The 17,069-nt window shown below is 44.7% G+C and overlaps 1 protein-coding gene across 9 annotated transcripts in view; it reads left to right on the top strand.

Moving 5' to 3' along the window:
• TACC1 (transforming acidic coiled-coil containing protein 1) overlaps window positions 1-17,069 on the top strand; it is a 109,082-nt gene that overhangs the window by 25,522 nt on the left and 66,491 nt on the right. For 3 of the 9 annotated variants that reach the window (XM_049865111.1, XM_049865109.1, XM_049865107.1), the window contains exons 1-2: window positions 10,056-10,577; window positions 11,542-11,657. The exons of 1 other annotated variant lie outside the window; for it this stretch is intronic. In XM_049865111.1, the coding sequence (XP_049721068.1) occupies window positions 10,417-10,577; window positions 11,542-11,657 (277 nt within the window). In that variant the 5' untranslated portion in view covers window positions 10,056-10,416. Of the gene's footprint in view, window positions 1-10,055; window positions 10,578-11,541; window positions 11,658-17,069 lie in introns of those variants that run through there. 5 more of the 9 variants (XM_049865112.1, XM_049865110.1, XM_049865108.1 and 2 more) reach the window with 4 other exon arrangements.

The following is a 17,069-nucleotide window of genomic DNA, read 5'->3' as shown; positions in this document are numbered from 1 at the left end:
TTTTTTGGGTGGCATCTTGACTCTCCAGGCAAATACTTTCCTGTAATGAGGATTTCATCCTTTGACCACCAGGCAGTCATTTCAGTTAGATCTGCAGCTGCCCGTGCCACTGATTCCTGCCAGGCATTCAGTGCAGGGCACCCCCTGCCTGGAGTGGGGAGCACTGCTATGCCTGCTGTCCTCCCCTTTCCATCTACCAGGTCATCAAAGCTTGCTTCTTGTTGCATGAATTCCTGGCAGGTCTGGGTTCTCTGTGTAAACGCCCCTTTGGTTGGAACTTCCTTGTAATCGCTGGAGGAAGAAGAATCTTCTCTTAGTTCCACTTTCAGAATTCAAAAATTAGTCCTTAAGTCCAACTGAAGCATTGGTCCTGGAGCGGAGCTTCCCCATATGTGGGTGAAGAGAAAGGGAAGAGGACGTAGAGTGAGTGATGCAAATATACACAAACACGTAATGTTGCATGCAATTTCGACGACATCGGTATCTTCTGAAACCCTCTAACAGCGTTGGCTCTAGAGGTTGAAAATGTAGCCAGTTGAACTGGTGGGGAAAGGAAGCCATAATGACAATAACAATAACACCTTCCTCGTGAAATTGAGGGAAGAGGGATGGGTCTTAAATGAGATAATTCATGTAAAGTGCTTAGCATGATGACTAACACTTAGAAAGGAATCCGTAACTGTTAGCAGTTATCATTGTTGACTTCTTTGTTGGGGTTTGGATATTCTTCCTGCTTTTCTTGAGTTCTTTAGGCAACAACAATACTAACCTTTGGCTGCTGCTGTTCTCCCCAGCCTGTTGTTTGCCTTTTACTTTGACATCCAGATTTACTTTTTTTTAATGTAGCCAAACCTGTGATCTCTATTTTTTGTATGTGATTTCACTCATTACTTCTAAGTTTGGACCGTCATCCTTCCAACAGAGCTTTGACAGATTCTGTTGCTTCTAGACTGTTTTCTCCCCATGGTTTGATTTTTATTATTTAACCATCTAATCCATCTGGAATTTAACTTGGTATATGCTCTGAAAAAATTAACTTGATCTTCTTTCTGACTGCCAACTAATTATTTCCCAATCATTTATTAAATAATCCCCCCTTCCCTAAAAAAAAAAAAAAAAAAATTTTTTTGTTTTTTTTTCCCTACTATATTGTAATATTTTTGTTGTTGTCGAGGGCTGTAAAGTCGATTCCAACTCAGTGACCCATGTGACTAAAATCATAGAAATGCCCCACAGGGTTTTCTTGGCTGTGATCTTTAGGGAAGTGGGTCACCAGGTCTTTCTCTCACAGAGCTGCTAACTGGGTGGATTTGAACTACCAACCTTTTTGTAACAGCCAACCACGTAACCATTGCACTACCAGGACATCTTTGAGGAAACACTGGTGGCGTAGTGGCTAAGTGCTATGGCTGCTAACCAAATGGTTGGCAGTTCAAGTCTGCCAGGCGCTCCTCGGAAACCCTATGGGGTATTGCATAGGGTCAACCAGGACATCTTTATCATGTAATAAATTCCTATACCGTATAAAGTCTTTTTCTGGGTTTTCTGTTATGTTTCACACAACAGGGAGCTGCCTGTTTTTGCACAAATGTGTCTTAATATCTTATGGGACTAACCCCCTTCTTAACTCTTACTTGTTGTTTTTTAAATCCAAAATATGCCCACCAGTTTATTTTTCTAGACAAGCATTTGAAAGATATGGATGAATTCTAATAAAAATCCCCTAAGAATTTTGATTGAAACTGCATTAAACACACAAGGTAATTGAGTCATATTGCTATCTTTACAATATTTAGTTTTACCACCTTGGAACATTATTATGTCTTTTGTTTATTCAGTTAGTCTTTTAGCTTTCTTTGTGAGGAAAATGAATGATGTATTAATATTCAGATTTTTTTTTTTAACGCACATAAAAGCATATGTTTCCCATTTCCCTGCTTTTTCTTACAACAGAGCAGTTAAAGAATATATTTTCTTCAATTCTCACACACAGATAGTTTTAGGACCAAAATATGGCCATTAAGCTTTGCTATAAGAAAAGCTGGAAGTGACAACAGGCTGTGTATCATCCTGTGGAGTTTGCTTCTTGGTTTCCCATCTTTTTATCTCTCAGAAATGCAGCGAGATTATCGGTCACAAGCACATGCCTAACTATAATGAAATCCCCTAAATCCCATAAAGAAGAATAAGGTGGAGGGGGTGGTCTGATTATTTTGGAACGCTTGTCATGGCTCTCCTGGGTAGACACTTCTGTCCAAAAGCTTCTACCAGTGAATTTCTGCTGCCCTTTCTGACCTCCTTCCCAGTGTGTTAACGTCCAACTTCTTAGTGGCAATGTTTAATAAATCAAAAATGGGGACATGTGATCTCCTGAGGCCTCACAAATACATTAAGAGGACAATGGGATGGAATACTTGATGTCAGGAAGGTCTAAGAAAATCTGGACCATATGATCAATGTACTTCTAGTCTTTAAGGATGCATCGTTGGATAGATTTGTTTCAGAGTTGTTTTATTTTGGAGGTGGGGTAGGGATGAGGGAACAAAATGGCTGTAGGGGGAGTAGGATTCCATTTCAGTTTCTTGAATTCTCTCAACTTCTTTAACTCAAGCCCAAGATTCCACCCTTCCCTCACCTTATGTGATCAAAGTACAGTAGATATTTGAAATTTGCAGTAATATTTCCTATTGGGAAACTTAAATTCTTAAACAACTTAGAGTTTCAAATGGCTTTCTTGTCTGAGGGTTTTCTGATTTGGAGGGCCTACCTTCTTGGTGGTGCAATGGTTCAAACGGTAGGCTGCTAATCAAAAGGTTGGTGGTTCGAACCCACCAGCTCTGCGGACAAAAAAGACCTTGCGATCTGCTCCCATAAAGATTACAGCCTAGGAAAACCTATGGGACAGCTCTACTCTGTCTTATACGGTTGCTATGAGTTGGAACCAACGGTACACAACAACAGCAACGTTCTGCTAAAAAAGAATGGGAGGGGGAGAGTGTTGACATGTCGCGGAGTTGGCAACCCATGTCACAAAACAATATGTGTATTAATTGTTTGGGGAGAAACTAATTTCCTCTGTAAACCTTCATCTAAAGTACAATAAAAAAAAAAAGAAGAAAATAAATGAAAAGAAGTGGAAGTTCAACAGAAGAAAACAAAATGTGCTTAATCAGTAACACCAATTTTACAAGATGATATTCCAGTTTAATAAGATCTGTAAATACAATAATGTTGTTTAGCAGGAAAAACGAAATGTGTATCTACTGAATAGAAGGTATTTCTAAATTTAAAGATGGTTCACTTTTGAAAGTAGATCCTTGTACTTATTTTTGGTTTGCTTGTTGTTTTCAATTTCCAATTTGGGATAGTTGGTGGGAAGAATTACGGATAACATTGGGCTTATTTTCCTTAGTTAAAATAAACAGACTGACCTAATTCTGTTTATATCTTTTGCACTCAACAACTGTTTTGTTAACACTCTTATATCCCAGGGTAGAGAACTGAAGTCTGTTTTCTTATAAAGTCAATAAACATAGAGTCATGATATTTGATGAGGATGAGAGAGAAGCTTGTAAGACTGGCTCCTAAATGACACTAGTTTACTGTAAGGCTGTGTGGCAGTTCTGTTGAAGACCTGATGTGTGACCTAGGTTAAATCAGTCATAGGCTGAATGGCATACTTCATTTTTGTGATACAGGGTAAGATAGATCAGAGGGTGAATCTGAAAAGAGTTGTCCACCAAAGCAAAGCCTGAGTTGTCCACCAAAGCAAAGCCTGCACAAAGCCCCAGGTAGGGAGCTCTACCAAGTCTTTAACCGATGCAGTTTGGATCCCTGTTATTCTTCTTGGAACTCTGCGAGAGTATTAACTATGGACATGAAGTCTGACTGTCTTAGTTATCTGGTGCTGCTATAACAGAAATACCACAAATAGATGGCTTCAACAAACAGAAGTTTATTCTGTCACAGTTTAGGAGGGTGGAAGTCTGAATTCAGGGCACCGGCTGCAGAGGAAGGCTTTCTCTCTGTCAGCTCTGAGGGAAGTTCCTTATCATCAATCTTCCCCTGGTCTAGAAGCTTCTCAGCACAGAGACTCCAGGTCTAAAGTACACACTCAACTCCTAACTCTCTTTTCTTGGTGGTAGGAGGTCTTTGTCCTCTATGCTTGCTTCTCTCTTATATCTAAAAAGAGATTGACTCAAGATACAACCTAATCCTACAGATTGAGTCCTGCCTCTAATCCTTCCTCGTTAACATCATAAAGGTAGGATTTATAAAACAGGAAAATCACATCAGATCACAAAATGGTGGACAACCACACATATTAAGAATCATGGCCTAATCAGGGTGACACACATTTTGGGGGGCCACAATTCAATCCATAGCACTGACTTTTCTCTTTTAAAAGATTAGAAAGAAGCTTCTCTTTACGATATACTCTTCAGTATAAATGTGTAGAGGGGAAACCCTGGTGGCATAGTGGTTAAGTGCTACAGCTGCTAACCAAAGGGTGGTCAGTTCGAATCCACCAGGTGCTCCTTGGAAACTCTATGGGCCAGTTCTACTCTGTCCTGTAGGGTCGCTATGAGTCAGAATCGACTCGACGGCACCGGGTTTGGTTTTGGTTGGTTTTTATAAATGTGTAGTACAACTGCCCCGACTTGTGTGTGTCTGGGTAGTAGAGGGGGGATTAAATTCTATGGATGATTATAGTCTATAGGTAAAGAATGACTGTAACATCTGATCTTGGAAGGTTAAGACTGTGCTGTCAACACATTTGAATATTGTCAGATGTTATTATTGGCCACGTTGTCTTCTACAGACGTGAGCACGTCCCTTGCTGGTTAAACTGAGAGAGGGCAGAAAAGCAGGTAGGGTGGCCATAAGCCTTATGTTGGCAATGGCAGTTCTTCACTGATGGAGATCATTGTTCCTACTAGTGACTTTGCAACCTGTGCCAGGTAAGGGGGGAGCCAGGCCTGTAGCAGCACCAGACTGAGAGGGGTCTGATGATGAATTCCATCTAGCTGTTGGAATCCTATTGGTGATGCCCAAGCTACAGTTTGATACAGTGCAAAGAGTACTGAAAGGGAGGAGACCAGGGCTCTAGATTCAATTCAGACATTAATTAGCTTAGCCGTGTGATGTTAGACAAGTAGCGTGCCCTTTCTGCTGTAATTACCTCATCAGCAAATTGAGAATGATAAAACCTGCCTTTCCTACCTGAGAGAGTTATTGTAAGGGTCAAATGAAATAGCTCGAAACTGTTAGAAGGGCTTTCTTTATGTAAGGTACCATTATCTTCATATCTTAGAGACCTTCTTATTTAAATATTCAAGAAAAAAAGCTGAGGGTTGAGGGTGTTTAGCCGGGTGAGTGGACAGAGAGTATTCAGTGGTCAGGTTGATGGAGAAACCATACCAGGGAATGCCCCACTGTGTCTTGGTAAACTTGCCTAGTAGACAGATGGCTCTCAAAAAGGAGGACGGGGGAGTGGAGGATGTTCTGTTAAGGTTCCATCAAGTCACCTAAACCGAGTTGTCATTTGGTGTTTTGGTTTCGTACGGGCCAGTGCTTTTTCTAAGGGCTTCAGAGCTGCCAGTACTTCCAGCTGTATCATCAATCTGGCAGTATTTGCCAAGAATAATTAGGTGTATATTTTGCTTATCAAGTTCTTAGGTTGTTAGAAAATATAGACAAGTTAAAAAAAAAAAAAAAAAAAAACCCTTGCTCTCAAGTCAATTTCGACTCATAGTGACCCTATAGGACAGAGTAGAACTGCCCCCTTGGATTTCCAAGGAGTGCCTGCTGGATTTGAACTGCCGACCTTTTGGTTAGGAGCTGTAGCTCTTAACCACTAAGCCACCGGGGTTTCCACAGACAAGTTACACAGGCTTTTCTGTACCACTTGATGTTTGTTTTCTCAGTGGTTACTTCTTTAGCTCTGTGATTCCCTACTGCTGTCCTGGCCCTCCCCTCCCCTGCTGCCTCCTCCGCTCCCCCAACACCGTGTCATAGACAAGTGCCCTCTCATCTCAGCTTTCTCAGCAGTAGGGGTGTTCTTTCCCTTCCATTGGGAAAGCGATCCCATTGTGCTTGGATTGCTTATGGCACTGGTACTTGTTGGACAAGTGGTGTGAAAGAGGACACTAATTCCAAATCTGCTTCTCTCCCTTCTCTGGGCCATGTAAAAACCAGTTGCCTTCGAGTTGATTCTGACTCATGGTGACCCCATGTGTGTCAGAGTAGAACTGCTCCATAGGGTTTTCAGTAGCTGATTTTTCAGAAATAGATCACCAGGCCTAAAAAAAAAAAAAAAATTTTTTTTAGATCACCAGGCCTGTCTTCCGAGGTACCTCTGGACTGATTTGACCCTCCAACCTTTCTGTTAGCAGCTGAGCACCTGAACTGTTTGCACCACCCAGGGACTCCCTTTGGGGCAGGGAAAATAGCAGATTTACAGTTCTCCCAGGCTTGCCTCCTTCCATCCCTACCCCCAAGCTGTTGCCAGCTCAATCTTTCTGAGCGGAAATGTTACTTGCTTAAAAACCTGATGACTCACTCCCCTTTGCCCCTCCAGCCTGCATAGGCCACGTAGGCACATGGATCGATTTTGTTTGGTCTGCATGGTGTTGGCCTCCACAAGGCTTAAGAACAATTTAAATTAGTAACAACATTAAAGATTGGAAGATTTCTTAGAAAATCCAAGATTTTGGTTTCTCTTGAAAAATTGTTAGATGGTAACAATGGACAATATGGACTGGGTAGGCTGCCCCTCGGACGTGCAGCGATCTCTTGAAACCTCAGCGACCACGTAGCCTTTTTGTTCCCTCACCTTATCTAGGTAGGCCTGTGTGTGCCCCTTTTACAGGATTTAGTTCTAACAACTTAATGGGGGTACGGGATCCTTCACAGTTAGGCCCCACCCTCCCTCTGCCCCTAAAAAAAACTTCCTGCCAATTCCCACATGGATTCCTATAGTCTCTATACTACTAAGTGAGTAGTTGTTTGCCTGGTTGGTTTGCTTATTCTTTGTTTATTTTTTTGACTGAAGGGACCATTCTGTAGACCTCTCTGGATCATGGATTAGAGGCCAGGTGTGTGTATTTGTGGAGTGTTTCAAAGGTGTTACATTTTAGATTTTCATCGTGGATTCACCCAAAGGTTCTGTGAAGGGGAGAGAAGCAGAGGGAAGAAAGAGAACAGAAGGGGCCGTTTCTGTGCTTAAGGTCACTTCCAAAGCAAATACAGTTCATCTGGTTACTTGGTCATGTATCTGCAGACATTCTGCTCTGTGAAGCTGTGGTAGTTAGGAGCAGCAAAATGGTGGTTCACCTTGGTTAGGATATCTGTTGTCAAAACATTATTGCCCATTCTTTCCCCAAATTACAGGAAAACTGATATATCAGCTTGCCTCATTACCTGTATTTCTGGCAAATAAAATCAGTGCAAGCGGTTGAGTGGTTCTTTATTTCATTGTTGCTCACGTTAAGTCCAAGAATTGGCAGAAGAGTGATTTTACTGTAGCTTTAGCTTCAAAATTTTGCTGTATAGGTGGGGCTTTGTCTTATTGGGACCATCACTGGTCTGGGCCCTGTTCTCTACTAGTTCAGAATTTAATTTTCTCAGCAGTCAGGCTTTTGGAATTCATGTCACTTTAGCCAAACTCACTAGGACTATTTGTAAACTAGGATAATCATTTATCATACATTGGTTGAACAGCTACTGAGTGTGTGGCCCTGTGCTATTCTCTGGGGAAACAAAAATAAATCATGCAGATGACATGGCCCTTGCCCTTTAGAAACTTACAGTCCCAAAGTGGGACAGATATATGAACAGACACCTTATACATGGTGTGCTAAGTGTAGGGTGACCTTACATCCTGGTCTGCCTGGGACACTGCAGGTTTATGCCTTTTGTCCTGTTGTAACTATTAAGAGTACAAAACTACTGAGGGCCACAGCAAAAGCCTCTATGAATGAATGAGGCATAGAAATGTTAACAGAAAGGCAGAAATCAGCCTGATTTCCCAGAGTAGACGCTGCTGGGTGAAGAAGGCTGTTAGGGCAATTAAGAACTCCAAGCTTGGAGGGAGGGGGGTTGTTCCAGGTGTGTGCAAAATTCTGCAGGCAAAAAGGAGATTGTTCTGGAAGCAGCAATTTGTTGGTTCGAGCTAGGCATTTTTCTGAATTTTTGTGATAAACATTCCCCAGGGTACACGGTAAAAATACAGATTTTCAGATCTTGCTGGTAATCTGGATTCATGGGTCTGAAAAAAAAATTTTTTTTTATGGGTCTGAGAATCTGGTTTTTAAGACGCGCCCCCAAAGCAGAAGGCATATTACCACCAATTCTCTACCAATTGCGGTTGCGACTAGGAATACAAATGAATGGGAGTGGGGCGGGGGGGAGGCAAAACAAGATGACAGCACTAGTCACAGGTCAGCCAGGCAGGGGTGACCCCAGGTGAAAAAAACTCTCACAAGCCAAACCAGTTGGGAGATTAACAATAGTTCCAGGAAAACAGGGAGTGACAGAACTATGTCAATCACAGTAGGGATACAAAGAAATGAAAAGATTGGAGAACTATTCAGGATGAAGAATGAACGGGATTTAGTATATGCCAGCTTATGATATATTTCCAGGCAACAGGGCATTTATGTCAAATATAGAAACCTGGGGAGACCACAAAATCATGAGTTTTACTTGGTGAGCATAAACCTAAAGAAAAAATAAAAAAAAAATAGTTGAATAGTTTTGTGGTACATTTCATCTGGATCTAAAGGATGATTCCTGCTTATTTCACAGCTCTGTCATCCCTAGAACACTCATGACAGTTGTGTTTATCTCTGAGAAGGAGCTGGGTGAATTCTCAAGCATCCAGACACCCTAACTCTTTCCTTTTTTAGGCTTCAAACACATGCCTGCGTTATGGCAAGGCTACCTGCCAAGTCTTATCTTGCATTATTTTTGCTTTTGTTTTTCTTATCGAATGTGTATGACAGTCGAGATTCGTCAGCAATATGTGTGCCAACCCGTTTCTGGGGAGACGGTCAGTCTCTTGCAATTTCAGCATGACCTTGTCCCCAAATTCTAGAGCTGCTCTCTCTGTGAGAAGCTGCAGCCGCCTCACAGATCCACTGCAACTCTGGGAAATCATAGATAGTAACAGTACAAGAAACAGGCAAGGAGGTCTTTCAGCCTTTGAAGTTGCCGAGTTGGTGGTTCTGAGAAGAGTAATCCCTAAACAGAACATGAAGACAATCTGAGGAGAGCTCTGTGTGTCCCTTCAAACGGAAAAAGTGTTTTTATATTTTTAAGGCTGCCTTCACCAGGCCTGTTGACAAACCAAGTCAAAAATCAAGTGATGCAAAGACTTGGGAGTTATGAAAACGACGCCTCAAAAAGGAGAATGGGACACCGACCAGACTGTAATTTCACAGGGGTAATTTAGCACCGTTTACCCAAGACTGGACAACTTCAGAGCCTCCAGGAGTGCGGTTTGGGGAGGCACAAGGCATCTTAAATTCCAGTCCTTGGCCACTAGCGCTCGTAGAGTTGCTGAGAGATTTCCAAAGCCTGGGAGTGCTAGGGTGGAAGATGACCAGGCTGAAATCTTCCACCCTGTCGGTACCAGCCAGGGGAAAAAAACCAGTCAACAGTGGCTCCAAAGCCTTTTTTATAAGGGGCTGAACTTTTGTGCGATCCAACATCAGCAATACGTCATTAAGTCACTGTAACGGAATGAAAAAACAAAAAGGGAAGGAGGAAAAGTCCAGCGTGCACAGACTCAGAAAATGGATTTTCCCCGCCCCTGAGAAGCACAGTGCTGTCGGGGTCGCCCGAGTCCTCTGCCCGCTCCCAAAGTCGCAGCCTGGAAGCCCCTTTCCCGCAGTCGAGTCGCAACCAGCGCCGCGCCGCGGCGGGGGGATCCGCTGGGAGCATCGCAGACTTCAAAGCGCCGGCGCCGCCGCCGCCCCCGTCCGCGCGCGGAAGTAGTACGGTCCGAGGGGGCGGCTCCTGGGGCGCGGCTCCGGCGGCAGCTGATGCGCGCCGGGCCGGCTAGGAGGCGCGAGCCGGAGACCCGGGGACCTGGAGACGCGGAGACGCCGAGGCCGAGCCGCCGGGCGCCGCGGGCCGGAGACCTGAGGCCCCAGCAGAGGCGTCTTCACCGCGGGAGAAACCCGGCCCGGAGACGGCCGCAGCGACTGGGAAGGAGGACGAGGAGGAAGCGGCGCTGCGTGCCGGCGGAGAGGAAGCGCTCCACCCGCGCACCCGACGGCGCTCGTTTAACCACATCCGCGCCTTGGCTGGAACCGCTTAGGGGCGCCTGTCACCGGTTCCCTCCATTTTGAAAGGGAAAAAGGCTCTCCCCCTTCCCCCCCCTTAGGACCTGGAGCCGGAGGTGCCGCGTTGATGGCGTTCAGCCCTTGGCAGATCCTGTCCCCCGTGCAGTGGGCGAAATGGACGTGGTCTGCGGTGCGCGGCGGGGGCGCCGGAGAGGACGAGGCCGGAGGGCCCGAGCGAGACCCCGAGGAGGAGGACTCGCAAGCCGAGACCAAATCCTTGAGTTTCAGGCAAGTACACAGCATCCCTGCCGAGATGCAAACGTGCTGCCATCCATTCACCCGCGGCTCGTTCTGTGTGCGTGTGTGTGGTCGCCCACCCGCGTAACCGTGTTCATGGCAATGCTACGTCCCTGCCCATAACCAGGTCCCCGCTGTGCAGTCGAAAGTTCAGGGTGTTGTGTCCTCCCGTGTATTTCTTTCCTCCATGTCAATATGAGCTTTCTGAACCCAACCCAGAATCTGCAGCGTCTCCGCGTTCCCTTCTGCCTCGGTCACTTTCTCCAAGCGTCAACCCCCCAGCCCCTGCCTCTGCACACAAACACACACGGGCGGTTCCTTTGATCACATCTCGTGGAACTTAGAACCTTCCCTGTGGGGAAGAAGTCGCCCCCTGGCCCTTCAAGGCCCCGCTGTGTCCCAAAAAATGCAGCCCTGGTAAAGAAGGTCGCGTGATGACAGGCCCTTGGCAGCTGGGGAGAAATGGTGGTCTCTGCTAAGCTGTCATCCGTGTGATTGCGGAAGGCAGGTGACAGCACTCCCAGCCTGGGGCCGAGTGGGTTCCAAACAGGTAGAGGCCTGCTGAGGAAAAAGGCATCATGGCGAGAATTGGGCGGGGGTGGGGGATGAGAATTTTTAAACCTGTAGGAAATGGCTCTTCGGAGGAAAGGAGTCTGTTAAAGCGCTTTTGGGGGGTGTTAGAGGGAGGGATGACTTCAAAAATAAACGGTGCTAGAGAAGAGCTCCAGAGGATCGAAGAGATTTCAGGGAGACAGGATGCCCGGCTGAGAAACCCAAGGAGGGCACCGCTAGGAAACCGTAGCCAGCAGCCTCGGGCAGGGTGATCCGTGCCGAGGACCATTTGGATGTAAAGTTAGACAGAAAATGCTGGAGTGTGGCCTTTGTGACTATCTAGATTATAAAGTGTCAGAAATACCGTTGAAAGTGGTAATTCCTCGTTTTTCCCCCTTGGCAGCTCGGATTCTGAAGGTAATTTTGAGACTCCTGAAGCTGAAACGCCGATCAGATTGCCTCTCAAGGGATCCAGGGATTCGTCACTAGGATTGACAGGGCCTGGGGCCAAAGCCCAAGGTAAAGACAAACTTTCATTTTCTGCCTGTTCGGCTTTAAAGTTTTGAAAAATGTGCATGGGCGGGGGGGGTGCGAAGTGTTAATTTAGGACCACTGAAAAGGGTTTGGATTGTTTGACTCCTTACTCAGAAAGAGCTGTTTAGAGCTCCTGGGTTATTTGAGAGTTCCTTCTTTTTTTAAAGAGTGTGATGGTCACAGGCTTTCTCCCCTGAGTAGGGTTTATGTGTTTGCATTGTAAGATTATCATTATCAGACCTTCTTGCTGGGCCCTTCCCCTTTGCCCCTAAAGAACAAAACTTAGCTGGTAGTAATGCAGGGGTGGGGGTATGTTTAGATATGGCTTCACAAACCTCAGGCTAAGTCACTCCTTAGGGGTGTGGCTGGAAACACAAATTTTAGATAAGAATTGAGTTTTAAGGTAGATTCTGAAGAGGCTGTTTCGGAATGGCTTACCTCTCCCTCTTCCACGCAGGGATGAGGGGGAACCCCTTCAGCCCGCCTAAGAAACCCAGGCACAGATATCCCCTCCTAGCCCAGCCCAGCTTTGTGTCTGTCCTTCATCTATAGAAGCTGCTTCACTTAATTAGTGGAAACCTTTTTTTGTCACAAAGCCAATTTTGAATAAAACGTCACCTCTCCTGATAGGAATCATTCATTCATTCAGTAGAGTGCAGGGATATAGCAGTGCACAGAGTCCTGCTCTCGCTGAACTAACATTGTGAAGGGAGGTGGACCTTTTAAGGGTTGAGCAAAATATATATGTGAACTTATATTGGGTGCTATGGAGAAAAATAAAGCAGGGGGAGGGGGAGTAAGGAGTATGAGGTGGGAGAAGGGAAGCATGGTTGAAAAGGTGAGTTAAGTGGAGATATGAAGGAGGATTGAGGAAGCAAGCCTCGTAGATTCTCAGGGAAAGAACTTTTCATCCAGAGAGAATGGCATCTGCAAAGGGCTGAGGCAGGAGCAGCCTGCGGGCAGTGATGCCAGGTGGTGGGAGGGTGCCTGGCATGTGTGAGGACCAGCAAGGAGGCCACTGTGGCTAGAGTAGAGTGGCAGAGGGAAAGCCGGAGCCGGAGAGAAAAGGGCAGGTCCAGATCACACTGTGATGAAGATTTGGTTTTCCTTCGGGTTGATGGAAGACACTGGAGAGAGCCGAGGGTCTGTGCGTTGACTTTATTTGTAAAAGCTCACTGGTTATTGGATTGAGGAGGGACTCTGGAAAGATGTCCTTTTTAAGGGGTTTCTCTTTTCCAGTGTCCGTCACTGTCACCCAAGAATGGCACAGACAGCTTGCAGTTACCAGTTAATTTTTGAACTATGACTTTCTCTCCCCACAGTGACTGTATTTTATTGCTTGATAACTTCTTCGCAAGTTGCATAGGGAAGTCTAGTCACTTTGGTGAAAGGCTTTATGATGGAGCTGGAATTATTGGCAGAATGACAGCAACTTGTTGTGGTTTGGTTTTGTTTTAAATTGAGAGCTCCTTGCTGGGTCTCCTTTGCTGAGAATTCAGCAGCACCCCAACGTGTCCTGGGCTACTTTCTTGCGATTGTTTTAGGCAGGATTGTGGCTGCTGTGAGTCGGAATTTGACTCAACGGCAGTGGATTTGGCTTGGGTTTGGGGATGGGAACAGGCAAGTTTATATATAGGAGAGCTTGTGGAAATCCTGGTGGCGTAGTGGTTAAGAGCTATGGCTGCTGACCAAAAGGTTGGCAGTTCAAATCTACCAGGTGCTCCTTGGAAACCCTGTGGGGTAGTTCTACTCTGTCCTGTAGGATTGTTATGAGTCGGAATCTACTCGACAGCAACAGGTCGTGTTTGGAATCCTTTGCTGTGTAATACTGTCAGTGACCGAGAAGCCACTTGTTCTTCGTAGCGTCCCTTTTCCTCTCTCAAGCTTTGCAGATCAAGAGGGAGATTTAACAGCTTGAAAGGAATATTTTGTAGCCTTCCCATTAAATTTAAATGAAGTTCATAAAACACGTGTTAAGTAGCTCTTTGAAAGTGTCTGATTTGCCCCTCAGGTTGGGCAACTTCTTCTTCCCCATTCCTTCAGCTGGTGGACTGATTCACACTGTCAGATTTTTTAATAATTGAATAGAGCCTGTATGACCTAGGCCTCTGAAGCCACAGAGACCTAATTGTTGGGTTCTTCTTGTACCACTTACTCAGCATCTTAATTTCTGGTAATGTCTAGCTCACACTCTCCTTTTCGCTATCTGTAAACATTTTCCTTAGAGAGTCATGGAATCTGTAAAGCTCTGTGGAGTAGTTTATGGTTGAAGACCGTGTGCATTTGGGGGAAGAGAGGATGTAGGGTGGTGTGGTGTGCAGGCAAGGAAACAATTTAGGGTTTTTTAAAAATAGGATGATTTCTCACCAGCATCTAGAGCCCAACATCTAGAGGTGGTGTGGAGTCCTGTTGATCACCATGTCATGCATACGTGGTAAATGTGAAAATATAACCAAATCACAGGTCTGACCAGGAAGATTTCAGTGGGCAAACATTCCTTGACAGGCAGTTCTTGTTGAAGTTTAATTCCTGGAGCTGGATGGTTCTCCTTCCTCCCAAATTACTGATTGTGTTACTCCTGATAAAGCTGTTGTTATTGCTAGTTGCTGTTCAGTTGGCTCCGACTCATGGTGACCTTATGTATAACAATGAAAAATTGCCCAGCCCGGTACCTGTGGTTCCAGAACGTGGTTGGACAGCAGGTATAGGTTATATAAAATTATATCTTCTGGATGGAAGTAGTCCCGTCAGGATTTGGAGTTAATATATGTCAAAGGTCCCAGTTTCCTGGCGTATAACCAGTGAGAAACCAGCTGTTGTCTAGTCGAGTCCATCTCTTGGAGACCCCATGTGTATCAGAGTACAACTTTGCTCCATAGGGTTTTCAATGGCAGATTTTTCAGAAGTAGGTCTCCAGGCCTTTCCTCCAAGGGCCTCTGGATAGACTTGAACCTCCAGCCTCTTGGTTAGCAGCCAAGTGTGCTAACCATTTCTACCACCTAGAGACTCCTGCCATATAACGGCCTTCAGTGTATGGGCTGTGCCGCAGGTATCATACCCCACAACCTCCCACCCCAACCTCTCCCCCTAATTCTTTGAACTCTGAAAACATCTAGGTCTGTTTTGAAGTTACTTTTCTTTTTGCTGGAACTTTTTGGGGATTTACAGCATCTGAACTTTGACTGTTCCTAAGACAGTATGCCATTCTAGAAATTAAAAAGTGGATAAGGTTGTGGACTTTTTTTTTTTTAAGTCATAGGTAGAAGCAGTTTTCAGAATAATTGGTAAAATAAAACTCTAGCCAAAGAAAAAAAGAAAGAGGTGCCTTGAAAATACCAGACTTATGACTGTCAAGTTTGGACTGGTTGGTTTTTTGCGCTGTCTACCTCCCAGCACTAAGTGACTTTTAAGCTGCTGCCGTTGTTACTGTGCTTGCTTTTTGCTGGAAAAGGTTATTGCTGAAGAACTACGACTTAAGGAGAGCAAGGACTTTTGGGAAAGTACAATCCTGCTCATCCCTCTTTTTTTTCCCCGTGGTTACGGGTGACTTAAAACAAAGCATCAGGGATTGTCAGCTGTGGTTTTATCCAGCTGTTTTAGTCTGCAAAAACTGATTGTACTCTACTACCTGGGGACTCCCCCCCCCCCCAATACATGCACACAATTTTATTTATAGATTGTTGCCTTTTGTAGAGAAAGCATCTTAATTCATTTGGAAGCTCTCCTATCACCCTCGGTAAACTAGTTAAACCTACCCAGATTGATATGTTAATTGGATGCATAGGTGTTTCAAAGACACACCTTTGGAAGAGAAGGAAAGAGGTAAACAGGATCAATCCACAGATATTTACTGTTGGAGGCCTTGTGGGGAAGACAGAGCTGTTGACACAATTTTGGTAATCTAGGTCAAAACCCACCAGACCCATTGCCATTGAGATAATACCGACTCATAGTGACCCTGTAGGACAGAGTAGAACTATCGCATAGGGTTTCCAAGACTGTAGTTTTTACAGGAAGCAGACTGCCACATCTTTCTCTTGTGGAGTGAATGGTGGGTTTGAACTGCCAACCTTTTGGTTAGCAGCCAAGTGCTTAACCACTGTGTACCAGGGCTCCTTAAAAGCCCCTGACTCCCTAGGTCAGGGATCAGCAAACTATGGCTGGAGGGCCAAATCTGGCTAGCTGTATGTTTTTGTACAGCCTGCAAATTAAGAATGGGTTTTACATGTTTAAATGGGGAGAGGGGGGATCATAATAATTTCTGACACATGAAAATTAAATGGAATTCAAATTTCAGGGTCCATAAATAAAGTTTTATTGGAACACAGCCTTGCTCACTTCTTTAGGTGTTGTCTGTAGCTGCTTTTGTACTGGCAACCGCAGAGTTGCGTAGTAGCAACAGAGACCCAAGGGCCAGCAGAAGCCCTAAAATATTTAGTGTTTAGCTCTTTACAGAAAAAATTTGCCAACCTTGAGCACAGACCCATACTGATGACAATTTTAGTAAGAACTTAAAAAGTACTTCAGAATCATGACTTAAAAAAAGAGGTGGCAAGGCTACAGCTGATTAATTAACAGATGAACTCAGGTGCTAGGTGCCATTTGTGGAGGACTGTATGGTCTGGCTGTTTATCTCCTTTGCAAAACAGAAATGATGTAGTAATTGGTCTGACAATGTAGCTGATTTTTAGTTGACCAAGAGCCCTGGAGGGAAACCCTGGTGGCACAGTGGTTAAGAGCTCGGCTGCTAACCAAAAGGTCGGTAGTTCAAATCTACCATCTGCTTCTTGAAAACCCTATGGGGCAGTTCTACTCTACCTGATAGGGTCGCCATGAGTCGGCATTGACTCAACAGCAACGGGTTTTAAAAGATCTAAGGTGTTAAATTATTTAAAAAGGAAGTTAGAGAAGAATGGGGAAAATCTGAAATCATTTAATACAGACACAAATATGTAGAGTAGACTTTTTAAAATGTAACTGGGTATTTGAGAATTTGTAATTTTGTTGTGTAGATCTCTTAGGAGGTTGATGAGGGATATTTATTGAAAAATTTTAGACAGTACCTATATAAGAACTAGAATGGAGACCTTGTTAAAATCTAAGTCTTAATTTTCAATTTTCAAGGTTCTCGGTTATGTGTATAAGCAAAATACTGTGCAACTTTTTCATTAGGTACATATTGAAGTGTTCCTTTCAAATCTATGTATAGATTGGCCTAGGGATTTATTCTGATATCTCCCCCGCCCCACCACCTACACCAAACCAAACCAGTTGCCGTGCAGCCGACTCGACTCGTGGCCACCCCACGTGTGCAGAGCAGAACAGTGCTCTGTAGGATTTCCAAGGCTATGACCTTTCAGGAGCAGATCGCCAGGCCTTTCCTCCCAGGTGCCTCTG

This window comes from Elephas maximus, chromosome 22 (assembly GCF_024166365.1).
Source record: "Elephas maximus indicus isolate mEleMax1 chromosome 22, mEleMax1 primary haplotype, whole genome shotgun sequence".
Lineage (NCBI taxonomy): Eukaryota > Metazoa > Chordata > Mammalia > Proboscidea > Elephantidae > Elephas > Elephas maximus.
This window is presented reverse-complemented; position numbering and strand designations above follow the sequence as displayed.